The sequence below is a fragment of the Torulaspora delbrueckii genome, chromosome 6, assembly GCF_000243375.1.
Source record: "Torulaspora delbrueckii CBS 1146 chromosome 6, complete genome".
Taxonomy (NCBI): Eukaryota; Fungi; Ascomycota; class Saccharomycetes; order Saccharomycetales; family Saccharomycetaceae; genus Torulaspora; species Torulaspora delbrueckii.
In genome coordinates, this window is record NC_016506.1 from 713,788 (window position 1) to 737,448 (window position 23,661).

General features: G+C 42.4%; 11 protein-coding genes across 11 annotated transcripts; 6 read left to right on the forward strand and 5 right to left on the reverse strand.

Moving 5' to 3' along the window:
- Nucleotides 1-9: 9 nt before the first annotated feature.
- On the reverse strand, nucleotides 10-8,838 carry CSF1 (Csf1p; the record flags this gene model as incomplete). The annotated part of the gene is made up of 1 exon (XM_003682361.1): nucleotides 10-8,838. One exon carries the CDS (start codon nucleotides 8,836-8,838, stop codon nucleotides 10-12), a length of 8,829 nt encoding a protein of 2,942 aa, XP_003682409.1.
- A 144-nt stretch (nucleotides 8,839-8,982) lies between these two features.
- GAA1 (GPI-anchor transamidase subunit GAA1) lies at nucleotides 8,983-10,722 on the forward strand (the record flags this gene model as incomplete). The annotated part of the gene is made up of 1 exon (XM_003682362.1): nucleotides 8,983-10,722. The coding sequence occupies one exon, from the start codon at nucleotides 8,983-8,985 to the stop codon at nucleotides 10,720-10,722; it is 1,740 nt and encodes a 579-aa protein (XP_003682410.1).
- A 154-nt stretch (nucleotides 10,723-10,876) lies between these two features.
- Nucleotides 10,877-12,307, forward strand: FOB1 (replication fork barrier binding protein FOB1; the record flags this gene model as incomplete). Its single annotated transcript, XM_003682363.1, has 1 exon — nucleotides 10,877-12,307. The coding sequence occupies one exon, from the start codon at nucleotides 10,877-10,879 to the stop codon at nucleotides 12,305-12,307; it is 1,431 nt and encodes a 476-aa protein (XP_003682411.1).
- A 64-nt stretch (nucleotides 12,308-12,371) lies between these two features.
- Nucleotides 12,372-14,051, reverse strand: ALT2 (alanine transaminase ALT2; the record flags this gene model as incomplete). The annotated part of the gene is made up of 1 exon (XM_003682364.1): nucleotides 12,372-14,051. One exon carries the CDS (start codon nucleotides 14,049-14,051, stop codon nucleotides 12,372-12,374), a length of 1,680 nt encoding a protein of 559 aa, XP_003682412.1.
- Nucleotides 14,052-14,700: 649 nt separating this feature from the next.
- XDJ1 (Xdj1p) lies at nucleotides 14,701-15,990 on the forward strand (the record flags this gene model as incomplete). Its single annotated transcript, XM_003682365.1, has 1 exon — nucleotides 14,701-15,990. The coding sequence occupies one exon, from the start codon at nucleotides 14,701-14,703 to the stop codon at nucleotides 15,988-15,990; it is 1,290 nt and encodes a 429-aa protein (XP_003682413.1).
- Nucleotides 15,991-16,057: 67 nt separating this feature from the next.
- Nucleotides 16,058-17,026, reverse strand: PDS1 (securin; the record flags this gene model as incomplete). Its single annotated transcript, XM_003682366.1, has 1 exon — nucleotides 16,058-17,026. One exon carries the CDS (start codon nucleotides 17,024-17,026, stop codon nucleotides 16,058-16,060), a length of 969 nt encoding a protein of 322 aa, XP_003682414.1.
- Nucleotides 17,027-17,327: 301 nt separating this feature from the next.
- GEP5 (Gep5p) lies at nucleotides 17,328-18,170 on the forward strand (the record flags this gene model as incomplete). Its single annotated transcript, XM_003682367.1, has 1 exon — nucleotides 17,328-18,170. The coding sequence occupies one exon, from the start codon at nucleotides 17,328-17,330 to the stop codon at nucleotides 18,168-18,170; it is 843 nt and encodes a 280-aa protein (XP_003682415.1).
- Nucleotides 18,171-18,309: 139 nt separating this feature from the next.
- MRX14 (mitochondrial 54S ribosomal protein bL34m) lies at nucleotides 18,310-18,642 on the forward strand (the record flags this gene model as incomplete). Its single annotated transcript, XM_003682368.1, has 1 exon — nucleotides 18,310-18,642. The coding sequence occupies one exon, from the start codon at nucleotides 18,310-18,312 to the stop codon at nucleotides 18,640-18,642; it is 333 nt and encodes a 110-aa protein (XP_003682416.1).
- A 114-nt stretch (nucleotides 18,643-18,756) lies between these two features.
- MRPL1 (mitochondrial 54S ribosomal protein uL1m) lies at nucleotides 18,757-19,587 on the reverse strand (the record flags this gene model as incomplete). The annotated part of the gene is made up of 1 exon (XM_003682369.1): nucleotides 18,757-19,587. One exon carries the CDS (start codon nucleotides 19,585-19,587, stop codon nucleotides 18,757-18,759), a length of 831 nt encoding a protein of 276 aa, XP_003682417.1.
- A 137-nt stretch (nucleotides 19,588-19,724) lies between these two features.
- On the reverse strand, nucleotides 19,725-21,401 carry TMA64 (Tma64p; the record flags this gene model as incomplete). The annotated part of the gene is made up of 1 exon (XM_003682370.1): nucleotides 19,725-21,401. The coding sequence occupies one exon, from the start codon at nucleotides 21,399-21,401 to the stop codon at nucleotides 19,725-19,727; it is 1,677 nt and encodes a 558-aa protein (XP_003682418.1).
- Nucleotides 21,402-21,605: 204 nt separating this feature from the next.
- Nucleotides 21,606-23,465, forward strand: APC4 (anaphase promoting complex subunit 4; the record flags this gene model as incomplete). Its single annotated transcript, XM_003682371.1, has 1 exon — nucleotides 21,606-23,465. One exon carries the CDS (start codon nucleotides 21,606-21,608, stop codon nucleotides 23,463-23,465), a length of 1,860 nt encoding a protein of 619 aa, XP_003682419.1.
- Between the last annotated feature and the right edge of the window lie 196 nt (nucleotides 23,466-23,661).

The following is a 23,661-nucleotide window of genomic DNA, read 5'->3' on the forward strand; positions in this document are numbered from 1 at the left end:
ATGTTATGACTATTGAAATCTTCCTTGAACCTTCGCATATTCCTTCTCTGCGGCATGGACTAGCTTCTGGATCAAAACTATGGCTAGTTGGTGAGTTGCTGCTGGAAGGCGCTTCCTATGGACTCCAAACCATTCCATTGGCGGTGTGGCATCACCCAAATCTTTAATTTGAGGCATTTCTATGTAGGGTTCATCCAGTGGAACGTACTGAAGCTTAGCTTTGATCTCCTCTTCAGGATCCAAATCTGCCTGCTTGTCTTTCTCAGACATAGTTTTGTTGCTCTGGGTCTGACGCACTGCTAAAGATTTAATATGTGTTGACCACATTTCTTTAATGAAGTTGATGGGACCGAGATTCCACTTAACAGCTACCCTATCGAAGAACCGGCATGTAAACAAATACTCTATTAAGTCGCTCTTTGGTTTTTGCCAGGTTGTCATGCTTACCAGTAGTCTTGGAACTTTTACAATCGTACCGCCACTAATTTTCGAAGCGTATAGCATATAATCTTCAATTGATATTTTGGCCACACGCTCTTCATCAAGCTCTTCCTTTGAAGTCGAAAGAGATACTTTTGCATTGGAAACCTGTAAATGCAATTCCGTCTTAAGTTTCTCACCCGATTGAGTTTCTGAACGAGCCGACACATTGTCAATATTGAGCACTAGGACTTCGACATCAAATAACGAGATCGGAGAAATTTGGGCCTTGAACGTAGTGATATCAAATGAAAGATCAGTGCGTAGCAAATTCAGTGATTGCAATATGTCGTCGTAAAGCAACGTCACTCTTGCCTCGGTGGAATTTGACTCTCTCAGGGTTTCAATGTAGGAAATACGATTGTCTTGTCTCATACGCGTTATCGTATTATAAATGTCCAGTATGTTGGCGGCCGTCAGCGCCGTTGCACAGAAATCCATTTCTTTGCAGGAGAGAGCGACCACCAACAAGTCAGGCAAAATACCATACAGATCTGACTCACTGCGTAAATGGAACTTCATCTCATCGATAGTTCCAATCAAAAACATATGATAATCGAAAGCTGTCTTTATTGCCACTCGGCCTACACTCAACGACAAAGACATTTCAGAGGATCCTTTGATCGATCCAGCTGCTGGGTAGTTGACCTCTGAAATCCATGTCGCATTCTTCAAATCGAAAACTCCACTTAATCTGCCTTCTGATTTTATTGACAATTCATCAGCAAAGGCATGTAATACACGCCTTTGGGCACCGTAGTGATCAGTTGCGAACCAGGTTCGAGACAAGCGGAGCGACAGAACTCCAAGAGAAGGGCCCAGGTCAACATCACCTTTTACATTGGTAAAAATTAGAGTAAAAGACCAACATATGGACGTAGGAGTGCTGGTACGTTTGGAGAGAGTCATGCTTTTCGTTTGCTTCTTTCGATCGTCGTCCTTTGCCCGGCCCTTGTTGTTGAGCTTACCATTCAACTGCCAAATGTCGAGGAATAAGTTCAAGTTCTGCAGTTGCTTCATATTGAAGAAGACATTAATATCAGATACCAAAGCGACACCAAAGACGTCAGGATGAGTAAAAATTGAAGTAAAATCGACAAAATCAACGCTGAAGGAAGCACTCGTTTCTCTCGAGAAAATATGGCGGACGGAAGACTGTATCTTTTCTACAGATAAAGACACTCCGGTTGGATTCCCATCCACCAGATCGTTGGTCGTCACACCAAATGTAAATGAATCAAATCCAACATCCGCCTGAACTTTTGCCCTAGGTTCGCAGCTTAAACTCAATTGCTGTCTTCCTGAAGTGACTTTGAATGCTATGTCAAAAGAATCCAACAAGCTTTTGTAGTCGATACTTTGCGATGACTCCAGAGGAGTTTCATCAGGACTGTGCTTCTGTACCATGCGTTGACTTGCTTCAACAATATCATTTAAAATAGGAACACATTGGGAATACAGTATGTTGTGCGTGGGATCAATTGAAACGAGACATCTGATCCGATGAGGCCTTCTTTCCGCCTCATTATGATTATACTTCAAAGCGATTACGACACCTGGTGATTTGATTTCAAGAGATGGGCCTTCAGCCCTATTTAGGTCATCGAGCGAATAAATCTTTAGCACACCACCAACATACTTGAATTGGCAATCAATCGTCCTAATGTGTGAGAGAAATGGAGATATATTATTGGATGTATTCTCCAAATTCAACTTATTTCTGGGGCCACTATCTCTCTTGTGCATCCTCTCTTTTTTCAAAGTTTGGAATTTTTGGATCGAAGCTAGAGTACTCTCAATGATGTCGAAGGAATTAGAGAGAAGACTGACCTCCAGTGCCTCTCCGTTGACTCTGATGAATAGGTCCTTCATAGAATCAATCTCCTTCAGCCAGTATGTTATTTGAACATTGGATAAGAAACTTCGGTTATACCGCTGCTTCTCACTTCCTTGCGAATAGAAAGTATCAGTTGATTGTCCGTTGGCTACCGAAAAGTAGCCATCTATCAAAGTCAATTTTCCGTAATGCTTCTCGTATGCGGAAAATAATCGATCAAACCCAATAATTAGACCGGTTTTGACATCATCACCAAGCTGGAACATCCAACCTATGCACAAATTATAGGATAAGATATGAATGGAACGAAAGTCAATCTGCCGATCAGCAGATGCGGAGCCATCGAAGAGGGAAAATGGTGAAATAGCTTTATCTTGCTTCCTGTGTTTCCTGAAATACTCTAGTAGTGATTGTAATTGATGCGTTCCCCACAGAACTTGGACCAATGACCCCGGAGACAAGCACACTCTGAAGTGAGAGCTTTCGATTTGGTATGATTGAGGAGAATTAGGCACTTTCTGGGAGCTCATAACTCTAATTGAAAAATCGAGCAACTTAGAAAGATCAGCGGGAAGCGAAGGTTCTTTGATCAAAAGAAGGCAGTTTTCAATCGATACCTGCCCTGTGACATGATGGTCGCCCTCGTCTTGTCCGTCACTGGCATTATTCATCGCCGCTAATAGCATGTGTATTTCAAAGACGAAGAAGGTTGATGCCATTGGAACAAGAATACCGAAGTAATTTAAATTCGCGTCAAGGCTCCATCTGAGCGCACTGGACTGCGTTTTATTGCGAGCCAGTGGGGAAAAAAGTTGGAGCAACCCTTTAATGTATCCCAAGCTCTCTCCAATTAGCTTTTCATCCTGCAAAAAGCTTGATAAAATTCTTCGAGGTTCAGAGAGAGTCAACTTCATGAGGGAAGTCGACAAGCCAACATTCAAAATAGCACTGGACTCTGTTGGTAAATTACACTTCACCTGCAGATCTCCTAGGGCAAAGTTGAAATATTGTTCCGTTGTTTGGTGTGACTTGAGAATTATATTGGCGTCCCAAATACTGATCAAAATTTCGTTGCTTTGCACTCTATTCAGATATAGTCCAAGCTGCTTCATCTCATGGCGCACAACGAACGGAGTCAAAGGCATCAATTCAGCTGTGACATCTGAGAAGCTGACCGTCAATGCTGTATTTTGTAAAGGGATTGATAAGTTTGTGGAGGTACCCTGTACGTTTGGGGTAGTCTTCTCCATTGCAAAGTGACGTTTAAGTTCGGAAATGCTCTCCATGATTTGTTTTATTGAGTTGACAAGCAACTCAGTGCTAGTCATTGCCCTAATATGTGAATTTGAACACTGGATATTAATTGATAGCGAGGGCATATAACTCCATAGTTCCGCCGTCATTGTCAAAGACAATTCGCGTGATAATGCTTCGGCTAAAACAAGATCTGCATGTTTCAACCATGATTCCGACCTCTTGGCGAAGAACACAAATGATAAAGCCGGTGCTGCCGAATTTTTCAGCTTCTCGAGTAATAAAGCGGCTTTACCATTGAGGATTCTATTCGTGAGCCTAGTCTGGCCCAAGACAAACTGCAGTTCACTTCTATCAAAGGCAAGTAAGACATTAACTTTGTATGACTTGGATATGTTGATGGATGTCTTACTTCGTTTGAGTGCAGGCGTCTGTGCTTTCGAAAATATATTGCGTAATTTGAGAAGCTGATCATTCAGCTCACCCTTAATTGCACCCAAGCTCACTGTTAAATTCATGACATTGTCGTAATCCAAGGCTTGTTGAACTTTCGAGAGCTCAGCAGCTGGAATTTCTTCCCCAACAATATTAGCTCTAGTTATAACAAAGTTATGCGCCACCCTGTAACCTTCGCTGTATATGGTGAAGAAAAATGAATGAAAATCTACCTTGAGCATCTTCTTCAGAGATTGACACTGGGTTTTGCTCTGATCTGACAAAAAGATGGTCCGGTATATATAAGAACGAGTGATATCTGATATTTCCCACCTTCGCCAATGTGAAGCGACTGACGCATCCGTACTATCGACCGTTGGAGAGACTTGAATCGCGGAGTTATTGCGCCATTCATTGGGAAGATATGTTAAGATATGCCTCAAACGTGTTATAATCCTCCAACTAGGATTTTCCCGGACATGTCCATTGGACAGCCTCATAATGAAAGCCGGTTTCGTGATGACATAGGGCTCATGGCTGATTTGATAGTGTTCACTGGCAGTGGTGATGTCACGGAGTAAATCTCTTCGTGTACCCTGCCAGTACTCATGCAATTTTGTAAAAGACGTTAGCATGTTTTTGATAAGATCTCTTTGTTCAGCAATGTAAACGGACAACCATTCGAGTTGGGATTCATCGACTGTAATGTCTGTTGAAAGTAAACTAACAGAGCCCACAATTTTCTCTCTCATCCATGAGTAAGCTTCCCACCCCTCAACTGCCAAAGAGAGCGCAGGCGGCCTCTCTTCCACACCTTCTGTAATACTTCTGTCAAAGACGGTGGCTCTTACTGACCTAAGTTTGCTCAAAGTTATCTTCTCACTCACAATGGTTTCCCCGTCAAGATCTCTCGTTCTTTGACCCAAGTCAAAATCGAGTTTATCGAAATACAAATCGACAACTTTGGCATTCTTATCACCCCAAAAAAAGTTTATGTCCACCACGTATAGTTTCAAATTCAAAACGCAGGTATTGTTCCACAACTGCCCAAGCCTTTTTACAATGGACATCTCGATCTCATCAATGATGTCCACGGTGTTGACCTTCCAAAATTCACCCAAAAGGCCATCAACATAGGAGCAGATCAACGGGTCAAGGTCCACAGCCAGAAACTTAACATCAATTATCACATTGTCGTATTGTTCCAGAGGATTGGGCGATAAAATCTTCGGTAATTGAGCAAAGCGGTCGTACCGTACATCATCTGGACCTTCGTGTTCTTGCGAAGTATCAAAAGATTCTGATGGACTATCCGGATCATCCACAGTCCTCTGAGTATCATAATCACATTTCAGCCCTGCTGCAAATTCACCTAAAAGATCTTCAATAATAAAATCGATTGTTTCAGCCAACAATGGCATTGGTAAGGGCGGTAGTGATGACGATGGAGATATACTTCCTAACAAACTCTTGTAAAGAGGAGATTCCTGTAGATAACATGGCAAGAGGAAGGAACATCTATAGAACGGTGAATCATTCAATGTTATGTAGTCCCGTTGCTTGCTTCTGTGCTTTGCGAAGTCCCTTTTCTGAATGAAGTCGGTCAAATATACTTTCGTGGTCAAATCCATTAAACGAATGGGTTCAGAGTCGTCTTCTGACGTAAGCAGTAAAATGCTTAGACTTGGTACTTTTAGGTCGATGCGCTGGGAATATCTTTCATTCTCGAAATCAATAGATGTGAACGTGAGATTCGGTACATCGACAACTGCGCGACTGCTGTCATTCTCAACCACAACGTTCATGTCGCGTACTCTCACAGTTACTGATGTCATGTCATCTGGAGTTTCAACATCGTAAAGCAATGTATTCTCGAGATTGGTATAGCCAAAACCTATTCCAGCAAAGAGTGTAAAAAAACCTTTAGCAAATTCCGCATCCGAATTAATCGTCAGGCCATCAAGGTCGATACCCCACTGGCAGAAATAAGTTGGTTCGATGGGCGGTAATCCATACATCCTGTGACCATGGATGGTCAATGCTGCCAAAGAACCGTGCTCCTTCTCGGTTCGCCCATTATCCCTACGAATCGACTCAAAGAGTTCATGGGATTGGCGTGAAACATACCTTTTTATGGATGTGCTGCTCATGGTCGCGAGTAAATCCATGTAATAATTACAACTCCTGAGATCAACAATAAGCTCCCCGAAATGAAGTGCGACACAAGGATCGCAATTGTAAATTGTCTCGGGTAAGACTAAAGCTCCCTCCCAGACTGAGAATGTGAACCATATATCTGTTTCATTGGTAGTTCTCTTCACGTCTGAACGACTAACCGGGGGGTCAGCTCTCAAGCGAACATAAGGATCACTTAAACCCCCACTGTCCGTACTCAGATTTGTTGAGTTATCTCTGAGCGACTCTTCCTCCGTTTTACCGACACTTTCCTTCTCCTTGGCTCTTATCACTCCTGTATATTCCTCAGAGGTGATGAAATGGAAAAAGTCACCAAAGTAATTCATTTTGACATTCATCAAATATCTCATTACAAACCCATAACAGTGTAACGTAGTACCAGTACTGGTACATTCCACACTCAAGGTATCGACATTATCGATGTCAAGCTCGGAATAAACTGTGTATAAGCCACAGACAGCAAAGCTGTATGATCTTCCAACTTCTTTGTTTTTCATGAACTCGTTTAGAGTATTCCATGGAGGTGTATTAAGTAACAGCCGAAACATCGGAGTTGATATTTTATAAGGAACGTCCATATATGCGCCAGTGATTGAGTCATTTGGAGCTGTCACATCTATCAGTAGTTCTTCTCCATGCAAAGACAAGTAACAATTTTCGTTGAAGTCGAGAGGATTATTGACAATGTTATGGTCATTAACATTCAGATATATGGAATAACCATCAATGATCCAATTGATTTGGTATATGAACGGTCTGAATAGTTCATAAGGAGTAGGCTCACCCGATGAGAAATCGGTGAAAATGTCTGCCACTAATGTAACGTGCTCTCTCAATAGAAAGGTCTCTAACTGCGTGGAGTGGAGATTGATTGTCCAAGTGGCAGAACTGTTCCACCCGAGAGGATAGCCGACGTCGCCTGCAACGTCAAAACAATTACACTTCAGCATAACGTCGTGATTAACGCTGGAAGTGGCCTCCATTTCTGCAAAATGAATATACATCTTATTCGGAAAACCTTCCTCCTTTGGACATAGTACTGTGGTTACGCTACCATAGGAATCCATTGCAAATTTTAGATCGAGCCAACCAAAAGGTCTGTATTCCTCACTGGTAGCTTTGAATTTTTTCAAAAATTCTTGATCTTTACTTCTCTCTCTTGTTGGAATACGCCAGGAAGAACCGTCGAGGACTCTAAACGTGGTCTTGAACACGGTGTAAATCCTTCTCGAACCGGGAGACAGTGTCTTTATCGGAACTGAGGATCTTGCCACTGTGGGAGATATCATCCTCAGCAAATGCTGTATCTCTCTTTGAGCCCACGGCCCGTAGCAGATTGTGACTCCATAGAATTGCAAGTCGATTCCAAATTCAGGAGGAGCACCATTGTTACCAACTTCAGGGCCCTCCAAAGTTGGATGCGCACCGTGAGGTACTACACCTGGTATATCATAGGAATACGTTAGAACAGTTCTCGGACTCTTGATAATGTTGCTGACTTTTGCATACTCGTGATTCGCAAAATCAAAATGCACTTCATCATAATCCTCTCCGTCTCGATCGAACGTCAGTCCCTTATATAGTCCCAAACCTTTCCATTTAGTCATAAAAGGCTCCGATTCCGTTCCTTTATTATTATGTGATTTATTGTAGAAAGGAATATGCAGAACCTTGACGAAAGTTGCCCACATCCTTGATAGTTTGCCATTTTTGAAAGTCGCCTTTTTTCGGTTGTATTCTATATTTTGCCTTATCGAGATATCAATATCGATGAAGTCAACCTGAAAATGCATCTTGTACAAATCTAGCTTCTCCTTAGGTTGGCAAAGATCTACCACACCCCGACCACTTGTACAGCTAGCAATGAGAAGACTTGGGGTGAACTTATTCCCCAAAACAATGGACCCTCGGGACAGTTGCAATTCCATCGGCAGAAATCTCATAAAGATTGATTTCTTCTGATTATGAACCTCATCAAAAACTCTGTCATTGATATTTGGAACATCTGAGACCGATGAAGATAATACACTATCTGTCGAGCCTTTATCGTCGCTCCTTTCACTATGGCAGTGAAAGAGCTCTGACATTTCTTGTTTACTCATAAACTTTTCAAATTGGACTCTTTCCTCCCTTGAAAACATCTGTATAATATTCTCATAAGCCACAGTCCTATTATAGATGAATATCTCGAATCCCTCACAAAATAGTACAAACCGACACGGCAATGTAATATTCTTCATGGAATTAACATCTTCCTCGCCTACACCAAGACCATCTTTCTGAGAAGATGCCTCCTCATATTGTGATCTTCTAGTAGCCAGCAATCGGTATCTCCATCGTAAACTTCCCTTCAGGATCGATATGGTCTGGTCCTTGCCTATAATGCATAAATTTCTGAACAAGATGCTCCCACTTAAAGGCGCTATTCGCAGTGACTCCACGCTAATCTTGACTTTCCAATGTTTCCATAGGAACCATTCCAACACGAGTGTAATTGCATAGGCAAAAAGCCTTCCCAGGTAGAATATCACCGTCAGCGTAACCACACATAGGAGCACCCAGTCAACCAAAAAAACCCAGCTAAAGTTCCGCTCATTTGAGAGAGATACTCTTTCGAACTGAGATTGACCTTCCATGGCTCTCTAGCTTCTAAGACAGCGGATTAGCATGGTTTCTTTCTCTAAAGTGTGGTGGCTAAAGGTCATCGACTAGCTTTAAAGCGCGAGAACTGTAAAAAGCTAATAGTCAACTATAGTCCAGCTAAGCCAAAAATACACTCGATGTCATTGATTGGCAAACTGCATAGGAGAGTAATTGATCTGGGCTTGGTACCCAAAATTGTGGCTGCTTTGCCGCTTCTTTCAATGCTTTTCGCAGTAGTGAGCGTTGGTTGGTTGGCGTTGTTGCCCTTGGAGGGCCGTTACAGACGAACTTATATATCTGAGAATGCATTACTACCCTCTCAGGCTTATAGTTATTTCCGAGAAACTGAATGGAATACTTTGAGGGGATACCGTACTCAGATTGAGAGGCTGGCGAACAGTACAAGCCGCGAGAGGAACGAAGAAGTTGCCGGCTGGTTACGTGAATTTGGAGTTAAAACGGCTATCTACCAGGATGAGAAACATGGGGATACACTTTATGGTGTACTACATGCCCAGAGAGGAGATGGAACAGAGGCAGTAATCCTTGCTGCTCCCTGGACGAACGCGGACGGGATGGTCAATCTTAGTGGGGTCTCAATTGGAATTGCATTGACCAGATTCTTCTCTCGTTGGCCTGTTTGGTCTAAAAACATTATCGTTGTGTTAAGCGAGAATCCCAAGGGATCTATGCGGTCCTGGGTCGAAGCATACCACACATCTCTAGATTTGACTGGCGGTTCAATTGAAGCGGCAGTAGTGTTGGATTATCCCGGAGTGAATGATTACTTTGATCATGTTGAGATTCACTACGATGGGTTGAATGGGGAAGAACCCAATCTGGATCTAGTCAACATAGCAATATCCATTACTGAGCATGAAGGAATGAAAGTTTCACTACATGGTGTTTCATGCGACAAGATATCTGATAACGATTTCTGGTCGAGACTTCTGATTATGTTGACCGGCATCAAGAATGCTGCTTTGTCCGGATTGCGTAAAGTTAATGGTAACGAGGCCTTTAGTGGATGGAGAATACAGGCGGTGACACTCAAAGCGCACGGAACAGAAGGTAGACACGATGTAACAACGTTTGGCCGTATTCCAGAAGCTATGTTCAGATCTATTAACAATTTACTTGAAAAATTCCATCAATCGTTTTTCTTTTACATTTTATTGGCTCCAAGATACTTCGTCTCGATAAGTAGCTATTTGCCCTGCGCGGTGACACTTTCCATCTCTTTTGCACTAGCATCATTAGATGCTATGATCAACAACAATTATAAAAAGCTTCCCTTGTCGTCAACTTACAATTTATTGTCATTATCAATGTGGTGCATAAGTTTGCTAGGATGCTTTGGAATAGCTCAGTTGTTCCTAAGGTTTGATGCACCTACTATTTTGATTTCATTCAGTGCATTGATATCATTTTTGCCATTACTACTCAAAAAGAAGATAGCAGAACCACTCGCGTACAGGTTAAAATCGGTTGCTTTCTTATTTTTCAGCTTAGTTCTCACATCCTTACTAATGGTGAACTTCTTCCTGGCTTTCGCGATGGGTCTTACCGCCTTCCCCATGACATTAGTGAGAACATCCTCCTTAAACAACTACAGCCTACGCATCAAATTGAAAAATAGCATACTGCTACTACTGTCCAACCCCTTCATTGCCTCATATATCTTTTGCCAATGCTTTGAACCAGACTTACCAGGGTTTACTGTATTCACAGAGTTTGCAACTGCCTGGAAAGAGCTAGGTTGTTGGACCTGGTTTGTTATTTGCATCGGGTGGCTTCCAAGTTGGTTAATGGTAGCCCTATCAACACTAAACACACAACCAGCACAATTAGACGACCGAAAGAAGAAGTTTCAGTGAATAATAGTGGTTGATGTCAATTACCGATCCTTCACGTGATATGGTTCGATATTATTTGTAAAGCATATAATAAACTCATCGATTTTAAATCAGACTGTAAAACTAAACTAGTTCAATCAATTGAGGGTCCCTGCTCACTAATAAACTTGTCAATATGGCCAGCAAGAAGCCGACTACATTACAGCGGCGTAATGTATTATTTGATGAAGCCCATAGCGATACACAGGAGGATAAAATACTGGATGAATATAATGGAGTAAAATCTCAATTCTTAGCTCCTTCCATGGGAGAATCGTACAAAGAATATGCCAATTCCTATATGAACATGGAATTGTTGGAAAGAGGCGAACAAGATTTGTTGAAGTACCAGGAATCAATTAATGGTCAAGTCCTGCATCCAATCTATGAATTGATTAGGACCAATTCTCTCACCCCAGAGACCTTAGCATCAAACAGTGATAAATGGGATAAAGATAGTGCAGAATCCAAGTATATGTTTTTGATGAGGCGATATTATGCAGAGAATGGGATTGTGAGAGATAGAAGGAAAGGTGACAAAATTGTCTGTGAGCCGCTGTGTATATTTGACCTCATAATGTGTGCCCATCTAATGAATGACCATATGACTTATAGACCCATATACACATGTTTGAATAAAATATACTCTAATATTACTCGAGATTTTGTTCAAATGGCGGTAAGATATTGTTCAAGCTGTAATCCTGATGGACATTTTAGACCGTTGGAAAAATACAGACATAAGAATATCTTTAAAGGATTACTACCATTAGAAAGGGTTCATATTGAGATTTTCGAGGTGTTTGATAATGAGTCCATCTCTAACAAATTCACAAATGTTCTTTACTGCAGAGATTATCATACTAGGTTTGTATGGCTCGCACCATTGAAGAATACCAAATTCAAGCATCTCGTTTCAGCGGTTGGGACGTTATTACTAGGCATGACTTACGTCCCGATCTTTATGGAATCCAGCACGCTCGACAAACAAGATTTATTTGACATATGCGAACAACTGTGTGGAAAGTATAATATGAAACTTGGACTAGGTGCGAACAGCTCTTCACAGTTCCATATTAACGGTATTAAGAGGATGAAGAAATTGCTAAATACACGGAAGGTCGATTGTATCTCAGACTGGAACATGTGCTTAAGATACGGTCCCTATCACTTGAACAGACGCCATAACACCTTAGCAGGAGGAATACCCAATGATCTCCTTTACCATTCTGACCATACCAACAGAAAACATTTTAGGCCGAAGCAAGAGATGATCATTGATGAGCTGCCGGCCCAAAATGTGGTACATGTTAATAAGGGCCTGCTTTACCTGGAAGACGAAAATTCGGACGTCTTTGAAGAAGAAGAAGAGCAAGATGATAATGAGAGCGATGATAGTGAGATGAGTCCAGGCCTACCACCAGGAAGAATCATAAATAGTGCTACGCAGACCCCGGAGAGGAGTGTGGAGGCCATGCACCATAGTCCCGAGATTTCTGAGCCTAATACATCTTTTTACCAAGAGTTGGTTTCCCCGTCCAAGAAAAGATCTCGATTAGCGCAGTAATGATAGATAATGTGAACTTTGTGCCAATAGTTTTAATTAATATTTGTTACAAAGACTCGGTGACTCAGTCACGATACTGGTCGTAGAATTTCTTATGGAAATCCTCCCATTTCTTAATCCATTCAGTTCCTGGAGCCAAGAAAGTGGTTCTCAAGTGGTAAGTACCTGGTTCTTGACCAAAACCAGAACCTGGAACCGTGCAAATACCCGTAGCTTCCAATAGCTTTTGACAGTAAAACTCGTCCGGAGTCTTTTCTAAATGCTGAGCGGCTTGAATTGCTTTATAAGGCAATTTGATTTGTGGGAAGAGGTACATAGCACCTCTTGGTTTTTGACATTCGATACCCTCCAATGAGTTGAAAGTATCATGCAACAGACCAGCTCTATGATCCAATTCTTCGTGAATCATCTCGCGCTCCTTCCTGTCTTGTTCGTAAGACTCATCGCCCGGTTTTGGAGGACATACCATTAGATCTACCAAAGCTTGGCCAGTGACCACTGGACATAGCGAGATGGAAGCCAATTTCAATACCACTTGTCTAATTTCATGCGTGAAACCTGTTAGTTCCATGTAACCACCTCTTTGACCACACTCACCGGAAACACCCTTGGAGGTGGAATGCAGCGATACCAATTGAACGTTATCGTAAATACCAGGATGTTCCTTTTGTAATTGTCTCAGGACCTTTTTCATGGAATGGAACTCAGATCCAGCAAAGATATTCTCCTGGTAAACTTCATCTGCAATCACCACGATACCGTATTTGGCAGCAACTTGGAATATCTTCTCTATGGCTTCAACAGAAAGCACCGAACCGGTTGGATTACCAGGGTTTATCACGACAAGCACCGATGGGCGAATTCCACTTTCGATGGATTCGGTTACAACACCTTCAATCTCTGCGGTATTAGTGGACCAACCAGACTCTTCATCCAAATAGTAAGGTAGTACATGCGAGTTGTTAAGTGCTAGAGTAGCAGTGTAAAGCGGATATTGTGGGATTGGAATCAGTACACCCGTCTCTTGACCTCTACAAAGAATGGATAACAAATACGAGACAGCTGCAGAAGCACCTGCAGTCAAGAAGATATCTTCTGGGTAAGCTGGTTCCCCACTGTCTCTTTCTGTAATAAAATCAGCGACTGTCTTTCTAATTCCATAGACACCCTGGGAACTAGAGTAAGCCCCAACAGACCCTCCAACGTCTCTCAAAATCCTCTTAGCACGTTCAATGGCATCCCTCTTGAAAACGCCCTTAGAAATCAATTCTTCTTCACCTTGCTCAAGAACTTCTGGATACTGAAGTATCGACAGCACCTGTCTGTAAAAACTCAGTGGTTTCTGATTTAACTGCTGTGGATTACCGATGTTAGCATTGACAATCTTATCAAAAGGCAGACTCGATGGATCACGTTTCAATTGTTCCTGTAGTTCTTCTGCTCTCATAGGAATGGACCCTCTGACGGCATATTTAGCCTTCAACACGTTCTCATTCAAGTCTCGCACAGTTAAACTCTCTGCTGGATAGAAATCCTGATGGCATTTTTTATGGTAAATATGATGCAACCCAGCAGCAGTGGAACTAGTGGATCTAGCCCGTTTAATATTCATATAGGAACGACCAAGGCCGCTGCGACCTTGCAGGGTGGTCGTAATGGTATGTGGCATAGCAGAAGCTCTAGAAATTAGTCCAACGGAGGTAGACCGCATGTAACAACGTTGGGTCACTGCAATGGAAGACATCTTGGTTCAATTGAATTGATGGGAAGCTCTTATACCGTGAACAACTGACAGTGACTCACTGAGTTTCCCACTGCTCAGAGTGATTTACGCTCGGTAAGGTGAAAAAAGAGGTGAAAATTTGAAAATTCCCTCCAAGAGTTTGACAAAATGAACCAAGTAGAACTAAGCTAGACGATTCTCTGTAACGGTTTAGTCCCTATTATATAGCTGTAAATCCATCGACAAAGTTCAATTGAACCTTGAGTGCCCTGCGAACGGCGAGTTCCAGATGAGCCAAGATAATCGGCGACCAACTGCCAGCAGCACTGTGATCGGAACAAAGTGTCCGATCGATAGCGCGGGCGATGAACTACGACGGTAGTTCGAAGCACTGTCAGGTTATAGATTCGGAAGGTCGTAGTGGCTTTATCGTGAGTAGCAGCTGGCAGCTGGCAGCTGGCTGCGAGAGTTCTGGTCTTGGCGTGGTCAATTGAATCTAGTTCTCAGAGATGAGATTAGTCAATTGGAGTCGATGAGCAATCGCTGAGTGGCAAGTAGGTCATTTCACCTGATGGGTCGTGTTTAAGTTTTTCATTTGTATTAGTAGCTCATCACCTCTTTAACCAACTTGCAACCTGTAGTTATCGCTTAAAAAAGGCAAAAAGCTCTTATGTCGACTCTGTATGAGATTCTAGGTGTCGAAATAGATGCTACTCAGTTGGAGATCAAGAAGGCCTATAGAAAGGCTGCTCTACAACACCATCCGGACAAAGTAGCCGATGAATCCTTGAGAGAGGAGAGTGAAGTAAGATTCAAAGAGATTGCAGCAGCCTATGAAGTGTTGGGTGATGAGGAAAAGAGAGCTAGGTATGATAAGTACGGTGATGCAGATGGTTCAGATTTCTTCAATGGACCGAACGAATTCGAGGATGCAGCTTTTATGAACTTCTTCCACAGCTTTGGTTCTAATCCTCAAAATGCTTATGATCACTATGGAGAACAGAAAGTTGATCGGTCAGCAGACGTCCAAGTGCCCTTGAACGTCTCAATGGCCGATTGTTATAATGGTAAGAGCTTCAAATTTCAGTCTAAGCGCACCCTTGTGTGTGATCGATGCCTGGGGTCCGGTTGGCGTAGAAGAAATGACCATGTAGTACCGCCTCCTCAGGTCGAATGTAAAAAGTGCGGTGGCCAAGGTTTTAAGCAGCGGATTAGACGATTGGCTCCTGGATTCGCTACTACAGAGAATATAACCTGCCCTACTTGTGATGGGAAGGGCAAATGTGCCTCGAAGCCTAATAACGATAAGAACAAATGCAAAAAGTGTGTTGGCACAGGTGTAACCACAGAGTCCAAATCACTGACAGTTTCCCTGCCAAGAGGATCTCGTCAGGATGATCAGATAGTGCTAAAGGGCGAGGCAGATCAGGAGGTCGGTAAGTCACAAACCGGTAATCTAGTCTTTACTATAAAAGAGGGAACAGAGTGCCCTGAGGGTGTTGACCTCCAGAGACATGGGTTTGATCTTATTACGCATCTCACGCTTTCGCTTGCAGAGGCCATAACTGGGTTTAGCAAGACTCTAACCAAGACTCTTGACGGCAGGATTCTGCAGCTACAAATCCCACCAGGAAAAGTTATCAGACCAGGAAATATCATACAGATACCACATGAAGGTTGGCCTATAGATACCACAACGTCTGGTGATCTATACGTGGTTGTACATATCGAGTTCCCTCCAGATAATTGGTTCAGCGAAAGATCAGACCTAACGCAAGTGAAAAACGTACTACCTGGTGAAACAAACAACAACGCAGCTGTGGAAGACGATCCAGGCAATACAGAAACTGTAACTAATATCAATATTGTCGAAGAGATACCAGATCCATCACAGGATGACCGATTCCGCTCTAGGGATGATGATAAGGCTAATGATTTCCCAGGTTGCGCCCAGCAGTAAGCAAAATCAGTTCATTTCTCATGTATATAGTTTATAAAGAACAGTATTTAAGTACAGTAATGCAACGTTAATCTTTCAAAAGATCATTTAAATCACTCGCATCTAGACCTTCCCCACAGTAACTAGGTTGAATCTCGAATGTGTCATATTGCGGTAACATTTCTCGTTGTTTAACAGTGAGATTCTCTCTCTCAATATTTTCGTCATCTCCTGCGCTACCGATCTCTTCAAGTTGTAGAAATCCATCTTGCTTATCATCATCGCTATCGGAATAATCATCCTCTATGAGATATGGAGACCTAAACGTTTTAAGCTTATCATAATCCTCTTGTGCGAGTGACAGGTGGCCCTCGGGTATATAAGGGAGGGGTTCATGCCTTTGAGGTCCATATTCTATTTCTCTATCCTCCCAATCATCCTCATCCTTCTTGGAATCTCGTACTAGGTGTAGTAATCCACTCTTATCAAATAGTCCACCAACTTCTTCACCTTCCTCATCGGATCGATCGATAGCGTTGTGTAATTTTAATCTTAGAATATGGTCTTCATCCTCATCGTCATTCTCATCTTCTCCTTGCTCTCCTACTTGATCCACATCCTTCAGCACCAAGCTTTTCATCTTGGGCAGAGCATTGTAACCCAACACAGATCCATATTTTTTAAGCCTCCTAGGGTTAGTGAGCAACTGGCCATCTACAACATTAGCATTTCGCTTCTTCGACTGACTTAAGTTCCTTTTTAACGATGGCTGCTGTTGCAGTTTTTGTAGCTGGGGCAGAAACCCAGTGGATCGATTGTTATCCTTAGAAGCCAACGGTGGTCTTCCCTGCTGTACTCTCCTTGATGGAGAAGCTCTCTTCACTGGTGCATCACAATCCCGGTATGTCAAATTCGAGGGGTTCTCTTCTCCAGAAGGTTTCATCATAGCAGACTGACTTCTCTTCAACAAGTGTGCCGGCGTCTGAGGAAAAGACACACCGCCGCTTTCAGGCAAATTCAGCACCAGATCGTTCTCCTTGTTCTCGTTAATAGGCATTATGAGTTCCTCAAGACAGCCAATGGCTAGTTTGGTCTAAACCTTTCAATTATTTGTTTGTTTACTGTTGTGCGTTCTCTTTGATCCCTCGCGCAAGCACAAAAGATGCCCATGATGAAAGGGCAAACTTCAAAAGCCAAAAGGATTCTAAGCACTCATCCAAGTAACTTAATATACTTCTCGTTGAAAAGCTGCACATTGGATTGAGATTTCATTTTTTTGTTTGAAGTCAAACTGGCTCTATGTCAGCTCTAAGGTTTGAAGAAATCTGAAGATCTGAAATTGCGGAGAGAACGGCCTGATGACCCAGCAACTTGTACAACCGTTGCTGAAAGCATTAGAAAAATTGCCATTGCATAGTAAAACATTGGATTTGCTAGCATGCAAGCTAAAAGGTGATGAATTAAAAACGGTCATTATACCACTAGCGAAGCTCGTTTCTAATTTAGAAAGCTCACGAGCGGAAACTCAGCGCATCAAGGCTCTAGAATCAATCATATACCATACACATTTTGTTTGGGGTAGCCCCCTACCTGTCCATTTGAAAATGTTTCAGTCTCATTACACAGATATGCTCATGCACTGGCCCTACGAAAGACACAGGTCCATTCTGAACATGGAAAAGCCAAGATCTACTTCTCTGCGATACCGCTGGGAGGATAGCAGTAAGACTGTGCTATCAATGGCTGAGTACTCGAAAAATCCGTGGATTGAAGACAATATCTTGAGCAAAAAGCTGACGATTATACAGAGAGATTTACTATTCCACTCGGTTTTCAGTCACTACCTCTTCTTGAAGGCAAATCCTCGACTCTGTAATAATGGCAGAAACCTCCCGATCCCCATCGTTGAGATCCCAATGAGACCACTAGGAAATGATATCGCGGTGTCACGGATAAAAAACCTATTCAAGAGCAAAGTGGCACATACTTACAGAATACTAGCCATCGAAAACCCTGTTCTATCTCGAGGTAGTGAAAATATACTAAGTGAGATCATAAGCGATGCAAGCTCTCGCAAACAGCGCCGTTTGTATCAGGCATCTTGCAAGAGAGCTTACGTGATGGAATATGATGACGGTGAACACGGTAATGAGCTCTCGCTACCTCACTTCAGGCCCAGTTCGCTTTTATTGAACATTTGAACTTGACTATGAGCACTCATTACGGATAATTTTTCAGCATTGATTCCTTATAGTAAAAAAAAAAAGACATCATAAACCAGAAAGATCAATCATATTGGCGAGAAGTATCAACAAAGGCCTTTGAGTAATCCAATTTGCAATGTCTTTCCTCGCTAGAAAGCCACTACAGCTCAATGCTAGAAGGACCTTGACTTCCCTCAGTTCGTTTTCTCCATTGCGTTCACTGTTTGCACAAAATAAAAGTCAGGGACTACTGGGGGTTCCTGAGACTCATTCACCATTATCTAGCATTTCGCTGTTGTTTCCATTCGGTATCATGCAAAGAAGGTGGAAATCTAGAGGTAATACTTTTCAGCCAAGCACACTAAAAAGGAAAAGAAGAATAGGTTTCCTAGCTAGAGCCAGAAGTAAGACGGGCTCAAGGGTTTTGCAGCGCCGGAAGGCCAAAGGTAGATGGTATTTGACCTATTGAAAAGCAACATCTGTATATATTTTCCCTTTACATGTCAATAAATTTATAATTACGGATCAAACCTGGGACAAAGTCACCTTATTTACAAGAATATGCTAAAATATACAGATTTACCTAAGCGAAATCAATCACGATACCTGGTCCATGTGTACTAGAGAGAGTCGTCTTACCCAAAAGACTGGTCTTCTTAGAGACCTGATTAGCAAGTGCTTCTTTCACTGCATCATGTGTAGCAATTGCGTTCTCGAGGATCTGCCTGTCAGAGAAACTTGACTTACCTACAGCGATACTGATAGCGTTACCACGCTGTCTGAAAGGCATTGACCCCATACTATCCTGGACCAAACGACTGACGTCTGTAGCTACAGTACCCTTCTTCACAGTGGGAAGCACACCACGAGGACCTAGAATTCTTGCCAGTTGGGACGTCAAAGCTGGAGCAATATCGGGAGTGGCGAATGCCTTATCGAAATCCACTGGGATCTCACCTGATTTAATCTTTTCGATGATTTCAGTTCCACCTACAAGGTGACAGTTAAACTTTTCACGGGCCACCTTCAATTGATCTTCATCACCACTAAAAACTGCAATTTTCACTTCCTTCAATGGTTTTGGGAAAGAAACACTACCTGCTAGTGCTGGTACACCTCTCTCAGCAACAACGGCCGTCGTCAAGGTTATGGTCTGTTGTGTCTGCGGTTGCCCAACTTCTGCAGCCCGTAAAAATCTTAGGGCCATGGGAATCGACATGTATAATGGATGGTCACTAGGTGATTTCTTAGCAGCTGCTTTTCGCTGAGCCAATCGACGTATCTCTCTTTTCTTCAATTGATCTTTTGATAATTTACTCACATTTGCAGCCGCTTCCTCTGCTCTTAGGACATTGCCAGTGTGGAGAAAACTCCTTCTAAGCACAGATCTACCAATACAGGAGAAATTGAGCATGTTGAGCGGCAATGGATCTGTTATACAAATCTATATTCCTGTATTATCACCAAATTCAATATTTTTTCACTTCTATAGCTTGAAAAAAAATCAATCCGTATAAAATTTTTTTATCGATTACACTATGAAGCTTTGAATCAAGCCTTCTTCTTCTTCTTGTTCTTCAGTTTACTTTCAAAGTCGATCCACTTGGTTGGAATTCCCTGCTTGTTTAAGTAGTCAATTATCAGAGGGCCGTGCGCCCCTTGAACCTGCACCTCTGCGACCTTGGGAGACGTTACGGTCTCTCCGATCGTTGTTGAGCCACTACACAGTTTCCTGAGGTTGGCAGCGAGATCTTCTGGGTCTAGTTTGAAAGTTTCGAAATGCGAAACTCTTGTAACAACTTTTCTGCCTATCTTCATCTCAGTTACGATCTTGACGCGAGGTAATGGACCTCTGATCGGATTCTTGAACAATGGTGTATCCTCGTCTTTAAAAAGTTGGTAAAACTCTGTAAAGTTGTTTGCGATGAACGGATCCATGATTTGTGCTCGGGAGACGCAACGTGGAGTTTCCTGTGTCTTCTTCTTTCGGTAAAACATGTCGAACAGTAAATCATCCAGTAAAACCATCTTCTTGTTCTTTGAATCGACCAGCTTCTTTGCGGTGATATATTGATTAACACTGTCCTTTAGTTCTGTCACTGTGTAGAGATTTTTGGGAGGTAGGTCAGAGCATTGAATAAAATCTTTTCCCAGGTTAATGGGCTTGTAAAGCTTTTCAGAGTACATCATTCCTGGTGACGAGTCCTTATTGCTGTTCTTCTTTGAAGCAGTTTGCCCGCTGGTCTTGTATGGAACAAAATTCTTGAGCTCATCTTTATTCTTGTTGACTCCAACAATAACAAGATCATCACCTTTACCTTTTAATTGCAAGAAGCCCACTTTTTCAAAATGCTTCAAGAATTTGGCGGTCTTCTTCCAGGATGTTTTCTTCATATTGACCTGGGATTGATCCACAGGTGGAAGGTTCGGTAAGATGTGGTTAGAGATAAAATTTGATGCATTAATTGGGATGTTTAAACCTGTATCGTGAGTAAAAGTGTAGTATAGTGCCCTTGTGAAGAAGTGATCAACATCCTCAACTGAGAGCTCATCCAGCACTTGTGCGACATCTTCTATACTAATCTCAGTATGAAAAGTCTCCCTCTTGGGGCTCTCAGTCAGTTTCTCCTTTCCTTCTTCTTCTTCTTCTTCTTCCACAGGCTCGGACGATAACACTGCTGGTTCTATGTCTATTTTAAAAGCCTGGCATAGTCCATCTGTAAAATAATGCATCACTTTGACTGCTATTCCAGGCTGGCCAATCACCGAACTGTACGATGGCAAGTTCAGTTGAACAACCCCAATTGCCAAAATAACTTTGGGGTCAGTTCTGCTTGCGATACCACACACCTTTGCCGGAACACATCGCTCATCAAACGGTGGTAATGTGCCAGCAAGCATCAGATTGGCACCGTTGAACAATCTCTCTTCAATTACAAAATCATGGGTGAGTACTATGGGTAATAGGTTTGGGGCAGTCCAACAAGAATACACGGTAGGAAACAATAGCTCACCATGCTTTTCCTTGAACCAAATTGGAACATTGTTTTGATCTGTATAAACCGTACCATCACTATGCTGTCCCTTATAATTTGTCTGTTTAACTATTGAAGTGGAGAAGTTGTAATCTGAAGCGCCAGTTTGTTCTTTGCAACTTTGAAGCAGTTTCTTACGTTCAGAGTTTTTCAAATTACTCAATGCTTTGATATGAGGCTCTTTCTTGAACATCTTCAGGGAATCAAAATATCTTAATAGCACAAATGCAATTGGCCAATAGTTTTGAGCTTTCCAACTGTTCTCTTGCCGCAATAAATCAACTTTCCAGTCAATTAATGTAAATTGTGATATATGAAGCGAATTGAAATATTCAATAACCAAACACAAAGCTCATCGCTTAAACAAGAAGACCCAAACAACGCTTACTAACCCCCAATGGTTGTAACAGAGCTGGACTATCGCTGCTATAATCCGTTATATTCTTTGTATGCGAAGAAATTCAATAAAGGACTGAGTATTTGCAGAGTGGCTGACAACGCCAAGATAGCTACAGTTGCAGTACGGGATCTCAACGTTTTGGCTCAATTTCAATGGGATCCTATCACGGGCAAGCGTATGACCGTGTTCTACAAAGATGGGAATGCTAGAATATACGATGCTTTTCAAGCTGGTAAGCTCCTGGCGCTGCTTCGAATATCCAAAACTAGGGTTGACGGAGCTATATGGGATCGTATTGAGTTGAGTAGACAAGAAGTTACTTTTAAGTTTGACCATTTTGTACTAAATTCGATGCCCAAGATGATCAGATTCGCGAGGGATACCAGACAGATATTCATACTACCCTATGAGCCGCCCAACAAGACCTGGCGGCTAGCCACAGAGGAAGAAGATGGGGTGAAACGTGAGAAGGAGATCTTGGACGTCCACTTGGTGCACCAGGAAGACAATGGATTGGTTTTGATGCTTGATGGCGATTTTATTTTGCGATTAGCCGCTGGGCCTTCAGGACCTGCCCTGAAGGACATAGTGGTGGCCGATCGCGGGTTGTACCATTGTTTCTACGAGGATGCAACTGTGGAGAGCTTAAGCTTGGACCAACTGATACAATGTGATGCAACAATCCAGTTGATACAGCATTTTATCGCGATTAAACAGTTGAACCATTATCTTCAAGATCATCTGGATCTCATAAAGAGGGACCTTGTCGCTCCATACACAGAATTCTTGACCAAAATTTGTGACGCTGCTTTTGGATACGAAATATTACATGAAGAGTTGGAGTCCCTGTTGCTAGGCGGCGGCCTTTCTGTTGAACTAGAGAATTGGTTTTGTTATACAGTGGGGGAAAAGAATTTCAAGAAATGGAAGAAAATGGGACTAGAAATGTATCAAAAGACCATCCAAATACTGACTTTATCTTTTATTCCCGCATGCGAGAGAGTGATCTTGCTCAGCGAAAGATGTCGTGCCTGTCTGAAAGCGCTACAACTAATCGAGTCCAGTACAACAACAGACTCAAGTGAGTTTGCAAACTTGACGTCTCTGAGTCAAACGTACTTAAGATCCACGGTGGAGACCATACAAGGAGTAAGTGCGCAGGAAGTGCTTTTCCAAACTTTCCTTCAATGGTTCGATGACAGGCTACACGAAGCCCTAGACGAAGACTATAAACAAAAACTATCAATAGACTCCAATTGCAAGATAGGCTATCAAATTGCAACGTACCTTGATTTACGCATCAATCCTGACAAGCAATCAGAATACGACAACAAATTCTTAAAACTGCAAACGTTCCAAGAAATACTAGACACCATGTCACAAAATCTGCAACTAATCAGAGATCGAGAAATCGAACCCAAAGTGCTCCAAAAGATTACAAGAGTAAATCGCCACAATTTACCAAACTCAGAAAACCAGATCCTACTCGCTGTAGCACCCATCCCATCCCAATCAAACATCATTTCTTTCTTCTCAAGCTCTAACGCTGCACAACAGCCCACATTTTACACAAGGACCCTGGATAAGTCTAGCCTCGCCCAGATCTCTTCTGAAGTTCCGATAGAACTGCCATTCAGTCAACAGGATCACCATCAGATAAAAGCAGGAATTGCTCGACTCACAAGTCCTTTAGAGAAACCCCAAGACCACAGTAATCATCCGTATAACGCCGAAATTGTCCTGTGGGTGTCGAACAACAACGCCGCAACATGCGAAGAACAGTTTACAGTCCACTGCCAAATCACACCCGCAGGCATGCCAATCCCTGGCGAGTTTAATCGGAAGTCAGAGCAGTGAGGCAGACTACGAGAAGCTTACAAAGGTCTTCGGCGAGCTTCACAGCTCTTCACGTGAGATTTCAGCCTAATGGGCTTATTCACGTGAAATCAACTTGGCAAAGTGTCTTTTGACTTTAATTCTCGGCGAAAAAAGACCAAGCATAGTGGTGAAAAAAGACGCCGCCACAGTTAGTAAGGAAGGCTTCGATGCGGTT